This window comes from Pseudophryne corroboree, chromosome 11 (assembly GCF_028390025.1).
Source record: "Pseudophryne corroboree isolate aPseCor3 chromosome 11, aPseCor3.hap2, whole genome shotgun sequence".
Taxonomy (NCBI): domain Eukaryota; kingdom Metazoa; phylum Chordata; class Amphibia; order Anura; family Myobatrachidae; genus Pseudophryne; species Pseudophryne corroboree.
Window position 1 is genome coordinate 174,334,569 of NC_086454.1, and position 17,006 is coordinate 174,351,574.

Consider the following 17,006-nt stretch of genomic DNA (forward strand, 5'->3'; position numbering starts at 1 on the left):
CCAGTTGACCACTTCCGGAATGAACACTGCTGACAGTGCTAAGACGTGATTTTCCGCCCATCGGAGAATCCTTGTGGCTTCTGCCATCGCCATCCTGCTTCTTGTGCCGCCCTGTCTGTTTACGTGGGCGACTGCCGTGATGTTGTCTGACTGGATCAGCACCGGCTGACCTTGAAGCAGAGGTCTTGCTAGGCTTAGAGCATTGTAGATGGCCCTTAGCTCCAGGATATTTATGTGAAGTGATGTCTCCAGGCTTGACCACAAGCCCTGGAAATTTCTTCACTGTGTGACTGCTCCCCAGCCTCTCAGGCTGGCATCCGTGGTCATCAGGACCCAGTCCTGAATGCCGAAACTGCGGCCCTCTAAAAGATGAGCACTCTGCAACCACCACAGGAGAGACACCCTTGTCCTTGGTGACAAGAGTATCCGCTGATGCATCTGAAGATGCGACCCGGACCATTTGTCTAGCAGATCCCACTGGAAGGTTCTTGCGTGGAATCTGCCAAATGGGATTGCTTCGTAAGAAGCCACCATCTTTCCCAGGACCCTTGTGCATTGATGCACTGAGACTTGGCCTGGTTTTAGGAGATTTCTGACTAGTAAGGATAACTCCCTGGCTTTCTCCTCCGGGAGAAACACCTTTTTCTGGACTGTGTCCAGGATCATCCCTAGGAATAGAAGTCGTGTCGTCGGGATCAGCTGCGATTTTGGAATATTGAGAATCCAACCGTGCTGGCGCAGCACTATCTGAGATAGTGCTACTCCGACTTCCAACTGTTCCCTGGACCTTGCCCTTATCAGGAGATCGTCCAAGTAAGGGATAACTAAAACTCCCTTCCTTCGAAGGAGTATCATCATTTCGGCCATTACTTTGGTAAAGACCCGGGGTGCCGTGGACAATCCAAACGGCAGCGTCTGAAACTGATAGTGACAGTTCTGTACCACAAACCTGAGGTACCCTTGGTGAGAAGGGTAAATTGGGACATGTAGGTAAGCATCTTTGATGTCCAGAGACACCATATAGTCCCCTTCTTCCAGGTTTGCAATCACTGCTCTGAGTGACTCCATCTTGAATTTGAACCTTTGTATGTAAGTGTTCAAGGATTTTAGGTTTAAAATCGGTCTCACCGAGCCGTCCGGCTTCGGTACCACAAATAGTGTGGAATAGTACCCCTTTCCCTGTTGCAGATTATCACCTGCTGGGAATACAGCTTGTGAATGGCTTCCAATACTGCCTCCCTGTCTGAGGGAGACGTCGGTAAGGCAGACTTTAGGAAACGGCGAGGGGGAGAAGTCTCGAATTCCAATTTGTACCCCTGAGATACCACCTGAAGGATCCAGGGGTCCACTTGCGAGTGGGCCCACAGCGCACTGAACTTCTTGAGACGGGCCCCCACCGTGCCTGAGTCCTCTTGTAAATCCCCAGCGTCATGCTGAGGACTTTGCGGAGGCGGGAGAGGGCTTTCGTTCCTGGGAACTGGCTGTTTGCTGCAGCCTTTTTCCTCTCCCTCTGCCATGGGGCATAAATGAGGCGCCTTTTGCCCGCTTGCCCTTATGGGGCCGAAAGGACTGCGCCTGATAATACGGCGTCTTCTTAGGTTGAGAAGCTACCTGGGGTAAAAATGTGGATTTTCCAGCAGTTGCCGTGGCTACCAGGTCTGATAGACCTACCCCAAATAACTCCTCCCCCTTATAAGGCAATACTTCCATGTGCCTTTTAGAATCCGCATCACCTGACCACTGCAGCGTCCATAAACCTCTTCTTGCAGAAATGGACAGCGCGCTAACTCTAGATGCCAGACGGCAAATATCCCTCTGTGCATCAGGCATATATAGAAATGCATCCTTCAAATGCTCTATAGTCAGTAATATACTGTCCCTATCTAGGGTATCAATATTTTCAGTCAGGGAATCCGACCACGCCAGGCCCGCACTGCACATCCAGGCTGAGGCGATTGCTGGTCGCAGTATAACACCCGTGTGAGAGTATATACATTTTAGGATATTCTCCAGCTTTCTATCGGCAGGTTCCTTTAGGGCGGCCGTATCAGGAGAGGGTAGTGCTACCTGTTTAGACAAGCGTGTGAGCGCTTTATCCACCCTAGGGGGTGTTTCCCAACGTGCCCTATCCTCTGGCGGGAAAGGGTACGATGCCAATAACCTTTTAGGAATTATCAGTTTTTTATCGGGGGAAACCCACGCCTCATCACACACTTCATTTAATTCCTCGGATACAGGAAAAACTACAGGCAGTTTTTTCTCACCAAACATAATACCCTTTTTAGTGGTACTTGTATTATCAGAGATATGCAATACATTTTTCATTGCTTCAATCATGTAACGTGTGGCCCTAGTGGAAGTCACGTTTGTCTCCTCATCATCGACACTGGAGTCAGTATCCGTGTCTGCCATTTGAGGTAACGGCCGTTTTAAGGCCCCTGATGGCGTTTGAGACCCCTGGACAGGCACAAGCTGATTAGCCGGCTGTCTCATGTCGTCAACTGTCTGTCGTAAAGAGCTGACACTGTCACGCAATTCCTTCCATAAGCGTATCGACTCCCCAGGGGGGGACAACTGTATAATAGGCAATTGCTCCGCCTCCATCTCATTTTCCTCCTCAAACATGTCGACACAATCGTACCGACACACCGCACACACACAGGGAATGCTCTGATAGAGGACAGGACCCCACTACCCCTTTGGGGAGACAGAGGGAGAGTATGCCAGCACACACCAGAGCGCTATATATATACCGGAATGCCACTATAAAAATGTGCTTTTCCCTTATAGCTGCTGTTTGTATTAAACTTGCGCCAAATTAGTGCCCCCCCTCTCTTTTTTACCCTTTTCTGTAGTGCAGGACTGCAGGGGAGAGTCAGGGAGACGTCCTTCCAGCGGAGCTGTGATGGAAAATGGCGACCGTGTGCTGAGGAGATAGGCTCCGCCCCCTTCTCGGCGGCCTTTTCTCCCGCTTTTTTGGTGAGTTCTGGCAGGGGTTAAAATACATCCATATAGCCCTGGGGGTTATATGTGATGTATTTATGCCAGTCAAGGTGTTTTACATTGCTGCTCAGGGCGCCCCCCCCCTAGCGCCCTGCACCCTCAGTGACCGGAGTGTGAAGTGTGCCTGAGTAACAATGGCGCACAGCTGCAGTGCTGTGCGCTACCTTGTTGAAGACTGATGTCTTCTGCCGCCGATTTTTCCGGACCTCTTCTTGCTTCTGGCTCTGTAAGGGGGCCGGCGGCGCGGCTCTGGGACCGAGCTCCGAGGCTGGGCCTGTGTTCGGTCCCTCTGGAGCTAATGGTGTCCAGTAGCCTAAGAAGCCCAATCCACTCTGCACTCAGGTGAGTTCGCTTCTTCTCCCCTTAGTCCCTCGATGCAGTGAGCCTGTTGCCAGCAGGTCTCACTGAAAATAAAAACCTAAAACTAAAACTTTCACTAAGAAGCTCAGGAGAGCCCCTAGTGTGCACCCTTCTCGGCCGGGCACAAAAATCTAACTGAGGCTTGGAGGAGGGTCATAGGGGGAGGAGCCAGTGCACACCAGGTAGTCCTAAAGCTTTTACTTTTGTGCCCAGTCTCCTGCGGAGCCGCTATTCCCCATGGTCCTTACGGAGTTCCCAGCATCCACTAGGACGTCAGAGAAATATAATTTTTTTTTTTATTGTCTAGGCCACTATACAATAGTGAATACGCAATACAAATTCATCGAGTAGTTTTTGCGTGATGCCAGGATAGACAAAAATAACCCCTCATTTTTTCCATCTCCATAGTCCATAAACAATCCCTAGAAGTATATTTCTTAAAAAAAAAAAAAAAGATTTATATGTACAGATACAACCCTTACAGTTTTATTATATGTATAGATTGTGTTGGTTTTATATGCAGCCAGAATGTTAATACAAACCTGCCTCCAGCGGCCAGTCTCTGGTGTATAGAACTCCAATCCCATCAATCCTGCTCGGACCATGTTCAGCCAGTTTACATACAAAACATCCTGTGCTTCCTGAGCTTCATGGCCAAATATCCTGCAATGTGCCATGAATTAGATTACCATTAAACACTAACGCAACATTTTCATATGTGAAGTATGAAGACTAATATACTTTTAATTCTAAACCAGACTTCCTATTTTTACTATCCTGGTACAAAACAAAATATAAAACATTACTCTCCATGTCCAAAAAAAAAACAGACAGTGGCTAGATGAGCTGTGACATATGGAAATTGGAATCATAGAATGTGAGTTCTGCTTCCCGTTACATCACTGACAGCTCCCATGTGTGTGAATTCTATCTATACAGAGCACTTTGTTACGTAGAGAATCTGCCCCTCTGCTAGCCAGACTTGTAAATCACTACTCCCCACAGTGATGTAAGACCGCTTTAGTCTGAAAGAGAGGATTTGGGTTATTACCCGTAAAATCCTTTTTTTGAAGTCCATGGGGGACACTGGAGATCTCGGGTATAGTGGAGCTGCATAAGTCTTTGGCGCCAAATGGTTAACGCCTTCTGACTGCAGCACAGACAACCCACCCAATACCCCATCCCTGCCCAGGCAAGCCAACTAAACTTAACAAGCCCAAGGACCGGGAAATGAAAGAGCAGAAAAAAACAGCACACAGACACAAAGGCTACAACGGAACAGTGCCAAAACCTTAGCGGGCGCCCAGTGTTCCCCATTGCCTCCGAAAAAAAAGATTTTACAGGTAAGAACCAAAGTCCTTTTTTTTCCTATCATCTATGGGGACACTGGAGACCTTGGTACATCCCAAAGCTGATCCCTTAAGGGAGGGAATGCTTCTGTGCTGCTCTTAAGACCCTGTTCCCAAATCCAGTATCAGAGGAGGCAATGATGTCAAAACTATAGTTTTTGCTGAAAGTGCAGACCATGTGTCCGCCTTACAGAGTTGCGGCGAGCCAACTAGGAGGACCCTACCGACCTTGTGAAATAAGCAAGCACCGAAGGGGGAACCGGATTAATTGCTAGTGTTTAGGCATGACAAATCGTCAGATGCAACCTGTGGGCCAAGGTGTACTTAGAGGCCAGTCAGCCATGTCTAGTTAAATCATACTGAACAAAATGAATCAGAGCTACGAAGGTCCTTTGTGCGATCAACATCAGTACGGAGAGTTCAGGCCACATCCAGAGTGATTAGTGACGAATCTGAGGAAGAAGCGCCTGGAGTCTGAAAAGTAGTAACTATGATTTCCTGACTGAGATGGAAACGGGAAACTACTTTAGGAAGGTAGTGCATGCGGCTACATAGAACAGCACGATCTGGGTGGAAAATCAGAAAGGGTGAGATAGGGCACCAAAATTATAGACCCTACGTGCTAACGCAATGCCTAATAAGACAGTCTGACATGCGAGCCAATGTAGTTCAACAGAGGACAAAGCCTTAAAAGGGGGGTTGCTGCAGAGCTCGCAGTACTAGATTCAGGTCCCAAGGTAACTCTGAGGGAACCACCAGTGGCTGAATAAGCAGGACCCTGAAGAAAAATTTGAACTGCTGGCAAAATGGCCACTATGCACTAGAAAAGGGTCCAGGAGGGCAGACACCTGCACTTTTAAAGTAAGACAGTTGCAGACCCAGGTCCTAACCAGTCTGAAGGAAAGACAGAATCCAGGAAAGGCGACATCATAAAGGATCACATGCACGGGTGGAACACCAATAGAAGTAGGCTGACCAGATGGGATTATAGAACTTTGCAGAGGAGGGCTTCCTGACACAGAGCAGGGTCTGGTCTGAATAGCCACCCCGTTAAAGCCATATGGGAAAGTTCACATTTCATAAGGATGTACAGGTGTATCTATGAAATGTGAACTCTCTCATTGGTTGAAGCTAGTTTAAATATTCACCTAACTGAGACACCTGTATACACCTCCTGAGGAAACCGCCAAATCATTATAGCAGAGAAACGCGTAGAGGGATCAGACATATGTGTGCACTCCTGCACCGGTAGTCAGACTACTTGTAAGCCATGTACGCCCTCCCCCCAGTGGAAGTCCTGTCGTGACTGCTAGCTCCGGTAATACCCGCCTCGGCGGCCGTAACTGCTGTGAAAGTTGTGAAAATCTTATCCTAGTGGAAACTCTGCCGTGACCGCCAGCTCTGGTAAATTGACCACATCAAGTCTTCCTAAAAGCATCCACCTAGGGGCCACCTCACCATGACTGCTAACAGAACCCGACGCTGCCAAAGAATGCCGCTGCCGTGCTAAAAGATATAAGAACTGCTATCTTGCGCGGCACAGGGCTGAGCTCACGAGTCCCGGGAGAGATTCACAGAGGATTACTCCTTTCAGACATTAGGGGTGAGAACTTTCCATAGAAGCATCGGGGGTCTGAGCATAGCGTACTCAGGCTAATACCAATTACACTTACCTGAACGGCAACTGCTATTCTCCATTGGAAAGTCTTTAAATTATACTGAACTACCACTGTTCATACATATGATCATTATTTCTTAATGATATCAGTCCACCCTATTTATCTGTACAGAGATCGTTTTTTAATGAAAATTGTGACATTACATGTATATTTAATTAAAAATGTCTTTATAACCTTTTAAAGCGCTCCTTATCATTGGTCCTTAAGTATCAATGTATTTTCTTATTCATATAGGTGACTGTGGTCACATTGTCCGATTGCACCTTCACTGCCTTGTGTTGAAGATGCCGCGCTTGACAAAGCACGGCATCTTTAATTAGATATAACTGCACATTATTGGGATATTTATCCCCTGCAGTTTCTGCTGATTCAGATGCTGACTTTCTGCAAAAATCAGGATTTTGGTACTTACCGATAAATCCCTTTCTCCGATTCCACAGAGGCCAATGGAGCGTAGTTACAATAGGGAATAGTAGGCAGTAATTGGGAGCTGGCACTTTAAAAAAAAAATTCTAACCCTGTGGCTAGCTCCTCCCCTACTATCTCCCCTCCAAGCCAGTCTACGTAAAACCGTGCCCAAGGAGAGCTGTAATGGAGAAAATCATAAGGTAGAGGAGGTTATTGACGTCTACTCAACCAGGATAACCCAAACTAACCCTGGAATTGAACCTAATAATAAACAGGATAACCTGAACTCAACACGCGGTCATTAATTGAACCGCAAACCGTTAAGCAAAAAACAACAAGGAGGAACAGCGCTGGGCGGGCGTCCAGTGGCCCCTGTGGAATCGGAGAAAGGGATTTATCGGTAAGTACCAAAATCCTGATTTCTCCTTCATCCACTAGGGGCCACTGGAGCGTAGTTACAATGGGGACGTCCCAGAGCTCCCAGAACGGGTGGGAGAGCGCTGAGAGTCCTGTAAAACCGCTCTGCCAAAGTGGGATGCAGAGGCCGCAAAAGTGTCAAACTTGTAGAATTTGACAAACGTATGACGGCCGGACCAAGTAGCCGCCCGACATAAAGTAGTCATAGAGACCTCCCGGGCAGCCGCCCAAGAAGGTCCCACAGAGCGTGTGGAGTGTGCTGAAATGGAAGATGGAGGTTCCCGAGAAGCCGCCAAATAAGCTTGTCTGATGGTCAGTCGGATCCATCGAGACAAGGTCTGCTTAGAGGCCGGCCAACCCCGGCGGGCAGCGTCGTACAGCACAAATAAGGAATCAGACTTCCGAATAGCCGAAGTCCTATCAACATAGATCTTGAGCGCTCTTACAACGTCCAATGATCTCACATCCGGAGAGTCCCCTGAGAGGGCCGGTACTACAAGCGGCTGATTGATGTGAAAATCAGACACCACTTTTGGTAGAAAGGACATACGAGTACGAAGCTCGGCCCTATCCGCATGAAACACCAGGTAAGGAGACCTGCAAGAGAGAGCCCCTAGTTCTGACACTCGTCTAGCTGAAGCCAGCGCCAGGAGCAGAACCACCTTCCAGGTGAGATATTTTATTTCTACTGATTCCAGGGGCTCAAACAATGAAGACTGTAGAAAGGACAGGACCAGACTGAGGTCCCATGGCGCTGTCGGAGGACGGAAGGGAGGCTGTATTCGAAGAACCCCCTGAAAGAAGGTCTGAACCTCAGGCAGCAAGGCTAACCGTTTCTGGAAGTAAACCGAAAGAGCAGAGACCTGCACTTTTAGTGAGCCCAGTCTTAGGCCTGCTGAAAAACCCGCCTGCAAAAAACGGAGAAGACGAGCTAAGCTATACACGGAAGGGGAATATTCTCGACGTTCACACCATGCTACGTAAGCCTTCCAAATGCGGTAGTAGTGAGAAGATGTAACCGACTTCCTAGCCCGAAGCATAGTAGGTATTACTGTACGAGGAATCCCCTTCCTTGTCAAGATGGCTTTCTCAACAGCCACGCCGTCAAACGTAGCCTGCGTAAGTCTGGATAACAAAAAGGACCCTGTTGTAGAAGGTCGTCTCGTAGTGGTAGGGGCCAAGGCTCGGCCACCGACAACAGATGTAGAGCGGAGTACCAAACCCTGCACGGCCAATCTGGAGCCACTAGGAGAACCAGAGCGCCTTCTCTCTTGATGCGTTGCAGAACCTTCGGCAACAGTGGAAACGGAGGAAAGAGGTAAACAAACTGGAAATTCCAAGGAGCCGTGAGAGCATCCACGCCCGCCGCCGCCGGGTCCCTCGTCCGAGAGTAGTAAAGAGGCAACTGATGGTTCAGGCGGGACGCCATGAGATCGATCTGTGGTTTTCCCCACCGGCGGACCAGTTGCCAAAACACCTGGGGATGTAGTGACCATTCTCCCGGGTGCATGTCCTGCCGGCTTAGATAGTCGGCTTCCCAATTGTCCACTCCCGGAATGAATATTGCCGAGAAGGACAGGGCATACTTCTCCGCCCAGAGAAGGATGTTGGTGACTTCCCTCATCGCTGCGCGGCTGCGAGTGCCGCCCTGACGGTTGATGTATGCTACCGTCGTGGCGTTGTCGGACTGAACTCTGACCGCTTGACCTCGCAAGAGGTGATGTGCCTGCAGCAGGGCGTTGTACACCGCCCTTAGTTCGAGGATGTTTATGTGGAGAGCGGATTCGTGGATTGACCAGCGCCCCTGAAACCGATGTCCCAGGGTCACTGCTCCCCAGCCTCGCAGACTGGCGTCCGTGGTGAGGAGAGTCCAATCCCATATGCCGAACCGTCTTCCTTCCAACAGATGGGTCGACTGGAGCCACCAGAGCAGCGATGACCGTGCCTTTGGAGATAGCGTCACCCGCTGATGAAGGAACAGATGAGATCCTGACCACTGATTTAGAAGACATAGCTGAAACGGTCGAGAGTGGAAGCGACCGTACGGAAGAGCCTCGAACGCTGCTACCATCTTTCCCAGCAGGCGAATGCACAGATATACTGACACCCGACGGTGTTGAAGGACCAGTCTTACCAGTGTCTGCAGAGAAAGTATCTTGTCCCGCGGAAGGAAAATCCTCTGATGGACTGTGTCGAGAATCATTCCCAGAAACAACAGCCGTTGTGCGGGACATAAGTGAGACTTCGGAAAATTCAGGACCCACCCGTGTCGGATTAGAAGGTCCTGTGTCATCCGGATATTCTGAAGTAACCGTTCTGCTGAGCTTGCTTTTATTAGCAGATCGTCCAGATAGGGAACAATTGTCACACCCTGCTTCCGAAGCAGGGCCATCATGACCGCCATGATCTTTGTGAACACTCTGGGAGCAGAAGAGAGACCGAAAGGAAGGGCCTGGAACTGTAAATGAGCGTCCTGTATTGCGAACCGGAGAAAAGCCTGGTGAGGAGGCCAAATGGGAACATGCAAGTATGCGTCCTTGATGTCCAAGGATGCCAGAAACTCGTCTTTTTCCAACCCCGCAATAACAGACTGGAGGGACTCCATCTTGAACCTGAACACCTTCAAATACGGATTGAGATCTTTCAAGTTCAGGATTGGTCTGACTGAGCCGTCCAGCTTCGGTACTAGAAACAGGCTTGAGTAATAGCCCTGTTTTCGATGATGCGAGGGAACAGGGATCACAACCCTTGCAGACAGAAGCTTCTGGACCGCGGTTTGTAAGGCAACTCCCCGGTTGTCGGAAACTGGCAAACCCGTGGTAAAGAACCGCTGGGGTGGTTGTTCCTGAAATACGAGCTTGTAACCGCAAGTGATGAGATCCCGGACCCAGGCATCTGGGCAGGACTGTATCCAGACCTCCTTGAAATCCCACAAACGAGCTCCCACCCTGTGATCTCCCAGGTGGGAGGAAGGCCCGTCATGCGGTGGCAGTGCCAGAAGACTTAACGTCTGACTGGGCTGAGGCTGCGGAACCTCTACCCCTGCCGCCGCCTCTACCTCTATGGCCACGGAAGGTAGAAGCCCCACCCCTGGCCTGTCCTCGAAACCTGGAAGGGGCACGAAAGGATCGAAAAGAGGGACCCCTATATGGTCTGCGAGCGGCTGGAGCAGCAGAAGGAAGATAAGACGACCTACCCCCCGTGGCCGTAGAGATCCAGGCATCCAGATCCTTACCAAACAGAACCTCACCCGTAAAGGGTAATGCCTCTGCCGCCCTTTTGGATTCCGTATCCGCATGCCAATGCCTGAGCCATAGCGCTCTGCGGGCCGCGATTGTTAAAGCGGAAATTCTAGCTCCAAGAACACCTATGTCCTTGGACGCTTCGCAAAGATAAAGGGCTGATTCACGGATGTGTTCTGCCAAGTCTATCAATTGATCCGCCGGTAATTCGTCACGAATTCCAGAGGACAATTGTTCCGCCCAAGCTTCGATTGCCTTGTTGACCCAACAACCTACCTGGGCCGGGCGCTGCAAAACCCCTGCCGCAGAGTAAATATTCTTTAAGGTAGACTCCAACTTCCTATCTGACGCCTCCTTAAGAGAAGTTGCCCCCGGAACAGGCAGGACCGTCTTTTTGGACAGATGAGACACCGAAGGATCCACGATCGGAGAGTTCTCATAGCGCGTTCTGCTACCTGCGGGAAAAGGATAGGAAGACAACATTTTCCTTGATACCTGAAATTTCGTGTCTGGATGCTTCCAGGCTGTTGTTATAAGCGCATCCAGCTCCTCCGAAACTGGAAAAGTCACCGGCAGGTATTGGTCGGTGCCAAACCTTGAAGGGCGTAAGATGTCTTCCGTCTCCTCCACCTGTAAGACTGATCGAATAGCAGTAATAAGAGCCTCTATACCCTGAGCTACTGGTTCAGAGTCCCCATATACCTGATCGTTCCCAGTATCCTGGATATCCACATCCTGTATATCCTGTACATCTACGTCCGCCTCATCTAATTGAGGCATATCATCGTCAAAGTCCTGTAACACCGAGGCTAGCAATCTCTTTTTTGCAGCCTGTTGGGGGGGACTAAAGGACGGGGCTTGGGAAGGGATTACAGCCCTGGAAAGCCCTTCCACTGACTTTGCCAATGAGACTGCCCATGCAGGTTCTGGCGCTGGTATCGGGACAAGCTGTCGGAACTGGGCCGCCTCTCTATCTTTCCGAGAGGCTTTAAGTTCCCCAGTCAGCAGGGACATCACCTCTGTGAGCTGTGTCGTCCATGTCGGGGCGCTCTGGGGTTCTGAGGAGGGCTGGGCTGATTGCTGTGACTCCTCACCTAAACCTTGACCCTGCTTTTGAGCTGCCTTGGAGCCTTTAGTGGCCATGGCAGCACCTAAACTTGATAACCTTCCCCCACAGGAAAACAGTTATAGGCAGAATGGGAGGGAGGGGAGGGAAGCAGGGAAAAGAATGTAGCCACAGCAGCCTATCTGTCCTGCACGATACTGTGTGCAGTGACAGGCTGGCATAAACAAATCTCGTACCTGTAGTGCCCCCGAGTGCCCCCCTTCCCCACTGTAACTACTTTTGTGTGGTCGCGTGGCCTCCGTCCCGCGCTGCTGCTGACAGGAAAAGAACGGGTCCCCAGCGCGCTGTACTTCCGGGCGCGCAGAGCGGGATTAAGCCCCGCCCCCCTCCTTGACGCGCCAAATTTAAAACTGCAGTGCTTATTTCGGATCCCTGTAGCGGCTCTGTGAGCCGCGCTGGCGGGGATCCGAGCAGTGAGGAGAGCGGGCGGCTGGCGGGCGGGCGAGCGGGAGCGCGGCACATTACTACTTTTTTTTTTTTTTTAAATAAATAAATAAAAAATGAATAATCCGAGGTGGGGGGAAGGGGGAGGGTGTTGTTAGTGTAAGGGAAACTGAGCAGGTCGGATTCAAACCTGGGTCTCACTGTATGGAGTGCAGGTGATGATTCCCCTGCGCCATGATAGTGCTCAGTCACTGTGTCACCAATGATAAAATCAAGTCTTCAAAACCCCCTTGTCACCCCTTCATCCCAACAGTCTGGGTGGGGGGAATATACACAGCTTTCAGTGGTGGAGGGTGGCCCCGACACACGCCGCACGCAGTGGTGTCCGGCCGTCAGATACTCACCGCTGCCGTGCTGCCGGAATCTTCTGCTGGATGGAGTGGCCACAACACGCGCCGCACGCAGCGGTGTCCGCCAACTCAGGAGAGCTCAGTGTCTCCCTCAGCCGGGGCCCATCCCGAGCCGCACGCAGCTGCGATGGGACCCCGCCGGCAGCTCCCACGGTGCAGACTGGCAGTGGCAGAGCTGCCAGTCTGTGAGTGTAAGTTAGAAAAAATAAAATAATAAAGAAAAAATAAAAATTTCTTCAGCTAAACCCAAGTGAACCAGCTCCCTTGGGCACTAAACTAAGACTGGCTTGGAGGGGAGATAGTAGGGGAGGAGCTAGCCACAGGGTTAGATTTTTTTTTAAAGTGCCAGCTCCCAATTACTGCCTACTATTCCCTATTGTAACTACGCTCCAGTGGCCCCTAGTGGATGAAGGAGAAACTTACCTATATGAGGAGCTATTTATATGTTTTGCAATGCTTTTGCATTTTCATTTGCAGCACTCTTACTCACTTATATCTTATGGTAACTTATTTGATGCGCAGTACAGCATAAAACCTATAATTTTTATGATAGGTATATTTGAATGATATTCAAAACATGGATTTTGCTTGTTCTGCTGGGAGATGACTTCCCCATGTACCTGATTATTGAGTGTCATTAACAGCTTATCTTGAATATTTATTCATTAATTGATACGGTTAATATCTGCACAGATTAAGTATGCTTTCACCAGGTGATGGTAGATACATTTGATTCCTGCTGTTTTGTATTCTTATATGTCAGATCTGACAGAGATTAATACATTAACTTACACTTTTTTTTGCTTGTATGTGCTTTTTTTTTCTTCTTGTGCTACTGACAGACATACTCTATACCTATCAATATTTATTATCATTATGTTTCCAAAATATTTTGCCTGAGCATACGCTTTATTTATGCTTAAATGATACAGTTGCATTATGACCACCTAATCATAGTACTGCCCAGATCACCTGTGAAAAATTACCAGTATTCTATCACTCGCTCATCTGGCTGACAGCAGTACTGACGTGAGCTTTGCTCTCTTCCGTGAACATTCTGCAGTCACAAGAGAAAGCAGAAGTGTCTTTTCTTCCTTCAAACCTGGGAACGGAATAGCATAACCAGAGCTTTTATTGACACCCTCCAATTACAGGTTGAGTATCCCTTATCCAAAATGCTTGGGACCAGAAGTATTTTGGATATTGGATTTTTCCATATTTTGGAATAATTGCATACCATAATGAGTTATCATTATGATGGGACCCAAGTTTAAGCACAGAATACATTTGTTTCATGTATACACACAGCCTGAAGGTAATTTTAGCCAATATTTTTAATAACTTTGTGCATTAAACAAACTGTGTGTACATTCACACAATTCATTTATGTTTTATATACACATTATACACAGCCTGAAGGTCATTTAATACAATATTTTTAATAACTTTGTGTATTAAACAAAGTTTGTATACATTGAGCCATCAGAAAACAAAGGTTTCACTATTTCACTCTCACTCAAAAAATTCTGTATTTCGGAATATTTGGATATGGGATACTCAACCTGTATTCTCTTTTTCCAACACTCTCATCTGGAAGAGGCCTGGGACCATTATTTCATTATTCTGAAACCAGGCAAAGTACAGACAGCAGAAGTGGGTTCTTTGTCTTTATTTTTTCCCTATCATCTTCAAATAACTGCCTACGCTACGGCCATACTATCCTTAATACGCACTATCCTGTCCAATTTCGGAAGCCAAGCAGGATAGGCCTGCTCAATACTTGGATGGGAGACCACCTAGGAAAACTGGGTACTGTGGGCATTATTTGGATGAATACTTTACTCATCTTCACCCTCATCACAGGTTGATAATATAGAGCTTAATTTGGATATAGCATCCAACAACTTATTTTCACCATTTTTATCTTTAACCTATAAATTATTGGTGCAATCAAGATTTTTAAGCTATGTCTGACGACAAGTCTTTAATTTAATGTACAAACAGAATAAATGTTAAGTTTTAGACAATTGACCAGCACATTATTTCGATTTATGTTTGTTGACATTTATTTTGAAGAGTGCTCCCGAAGTGAGTCATTTTTGTTTTTTCTTTCCATAATCTATTATTGTAGTGCGACCTACAAAAAGTTTTTGTGACCACCACCAATACGTTAATGCTGTAAATTGATCTATTAGCATTGTTTACATTGGTTGTAATACAGGTTGAGTATCCCTTATGCAAAATTCTAGATCCCACATTTTTGGGTCCCCTACTGAGATGATTAAATATATATTATGTGTATATATAGGATATAATATTACATATATATATATATATATATATATATATATATATATATATATAAAAATATAAATATGAGTCATTATCTTAGTAGGGGAACCAAAAATGTGGGATTTTGGATAAGGGATACTCGATCTGTATATTACTCATGCTACTTCTATATATCATGTAGTTGGTGCGGAACAGACAACCCATACTACACTGAATGGAAACCAACTTGTTCCTGGTAAGACTGGATTTGCGCCAATGATCAACCAAACGTGGGTTTGCAACAAGGTTAGGGTGAGGTGCAGATACAGAATCCTGACCCTCCCCCCCGCAGAAGTGCCTTTCCTTTGGTGGGCGTCAATAACCAAACACTCTCATTCACTACTCTTGGGATATTACTGTCACAGTGTTCGCAAAAACGCGCTATAGCGCGTATTTTACCCTGATTTGAGGACTGGGGACTCGCATTTAAAAAGTGGCCGGGTCCCTGGGACGCGCTCTGCTGCAGCTTGGCTGGACTTGGAGTGGCAGCTCAGCACGGAGGGCCCGCGGCTAAAGTGTTTCTGCAGTGGTGAGGGAGGAATTCTAACTTATCCATCAGCTGGCGGAGGCGGATCCTGATGATCAGCGGCGCTCAGGCGGGCGTGACGGTCAGTGGCAGCTTCGTGTTACTGCGGCCGGGGGGTCCGTATGCTCAGGGCTCTGGCAGTGGCAGGCTGCAGGCGTGAGTGGCAGATGTGTTAGTGTCCCCGCGGTGTGCTCGGTGTCCAGGCAAGGGGATGAGCAGGGGGGTCTTGGGGGCTATTAGCGATGCAACCGGGGCCCGCAGCACTGAAAGGGACCACAGCGGTATTGACAGCAGCAGTACTATTAGTAATAACGAGTCAGACAAACTCATTACAGTACGCTGCCGCAAAGAAGGAGGAAGCGGTCCGACAGGAGGGGAGCATTCTCCTCCCCATCTCCTCTCCTTCTCCTGACGTTGTTGCAGGGGTTCTGATGCCACAATGTAGTGACCGGCCCCAGCGCAGAAGTTGGGACGTCAGGAGCTGATGCACCTAAACAATGAGGTAAGGGCGGCAGTGACGTCATGAGACCTAGGACGTAGCAATGGCATTTCTAGGTGGGCGCTCTGCACAAACGCCCGCAGGTAGCCAATGTAATTCCCTGGAAAATATTCCCTGCCTTTAAGCAGTACTGTGCATTCATGTTGCAAATATTATTTTACTGCTGTAAGCTCTTAATACATACTCTCCACTCTACATACATTTATGTATATATATTATTCATTTTCTTTTTTTTTAAATTTCCAGCAGTGACATATAGTGGAGAGTATGTATTAAGGGGTTACAGCAGTGATATAGCATGTGCAACATGAATGCACAGTACTGCTTAAAGGCAGGGAACGTGTTCCAGGAAATTACATTGGCTGCCAGCGGCCCTTTGTGCATATATACTGTAAATGTATCTGCTGTGTGATAATTAAAACTGGAAGCTTCTTTCTATACAGTACCAACTAAATATTTATTGATAAAACTAGACCCATATAAACTAGACACGTAAAAAACACACAATATACCATTGAATAATGTATTAATATACACTGCTGTGTAGGATATCATGAACTTGGGGTTGGGAGGAGGGGGGCCCCCAATGCATATTTTTGCACTTGGGCCCACCACTCAAGATCCGCCACTGGTGTGCTCTGTGATCCCGCGGTGGCAGGGGGGGGGGGGGGGGGGGGGGGGGGGGAGGTCTCCTGGGGACTTAAGAAATTGTGGAAGAGCCAGCCATTGGTGCCTTCACTTCTGCATGCATTGGCTGCTGCACCAGCCAGCCAAGTGCAGAGGATTTCCTTTGGCATGCTTCAAAAAGGAACCGGGGATGCTCGCATTCTCATAGAGCTCCCATCCTCGGCTCCACAGTCACCCTGCCCTACTGTGGAGCTCCTCCGCTGATGGTCCTTGGACAAGGTTGCCCCTGCTTCAACAGCACCCGACCGTGGCACTATTGTGGGCTGACGCCCCACGAGAGATACGGGCATACAGTCCCGAGATGTGCACCCCCAGCCTCGCAGCTCATGGATCCCCCCATGCACAACCCTGCAGGCAGCCGAAGGAGGAAATCAAGAGCATGAGAGAGTCACCTGCAGGACAGTGTTCAGGAGGCTGGACAAGGCGATCACGGTGGAGGTGTCCTAGGGAGGGCTGCAGCGTTCAGGTAAGCTGAATCCTGAAGAGGGAGGCGAGCTGCTAAATTTTACCCCTCCCTACCCCCAGCACTGCCCACAGTACTGGCTCTCCTTAACCCTCTCCTTGCCCCAGTACAACCCCAACTAT

The 17,006-nt window shown here is 48.5% G+C and overlaps 1 protein-coding gene across 1 annotated transcript in view; it reads right to left on the bottom strand.

Annotated features, from left to right (window-relative positions):
* DPP3 (dipeptidyl peptidase 3) overlaps positions 1 to 17,006 on the bottom strand; it is a 173,825-nt gene that overhangs the window by 42,374 nt on the left and 114,445 nt on the right. The window contains exon 14 of the mRNA XM_063945092.1: positions 3,906 to 4,026. Within this exon, the coding sequence (XP_063801162.1) occupies positions 3,906 to 4,026 (121 nt within the window). The remainder of the gene's footprint in view (positions 1 to 3,905; positions 4,027 to 17,006) is intronic.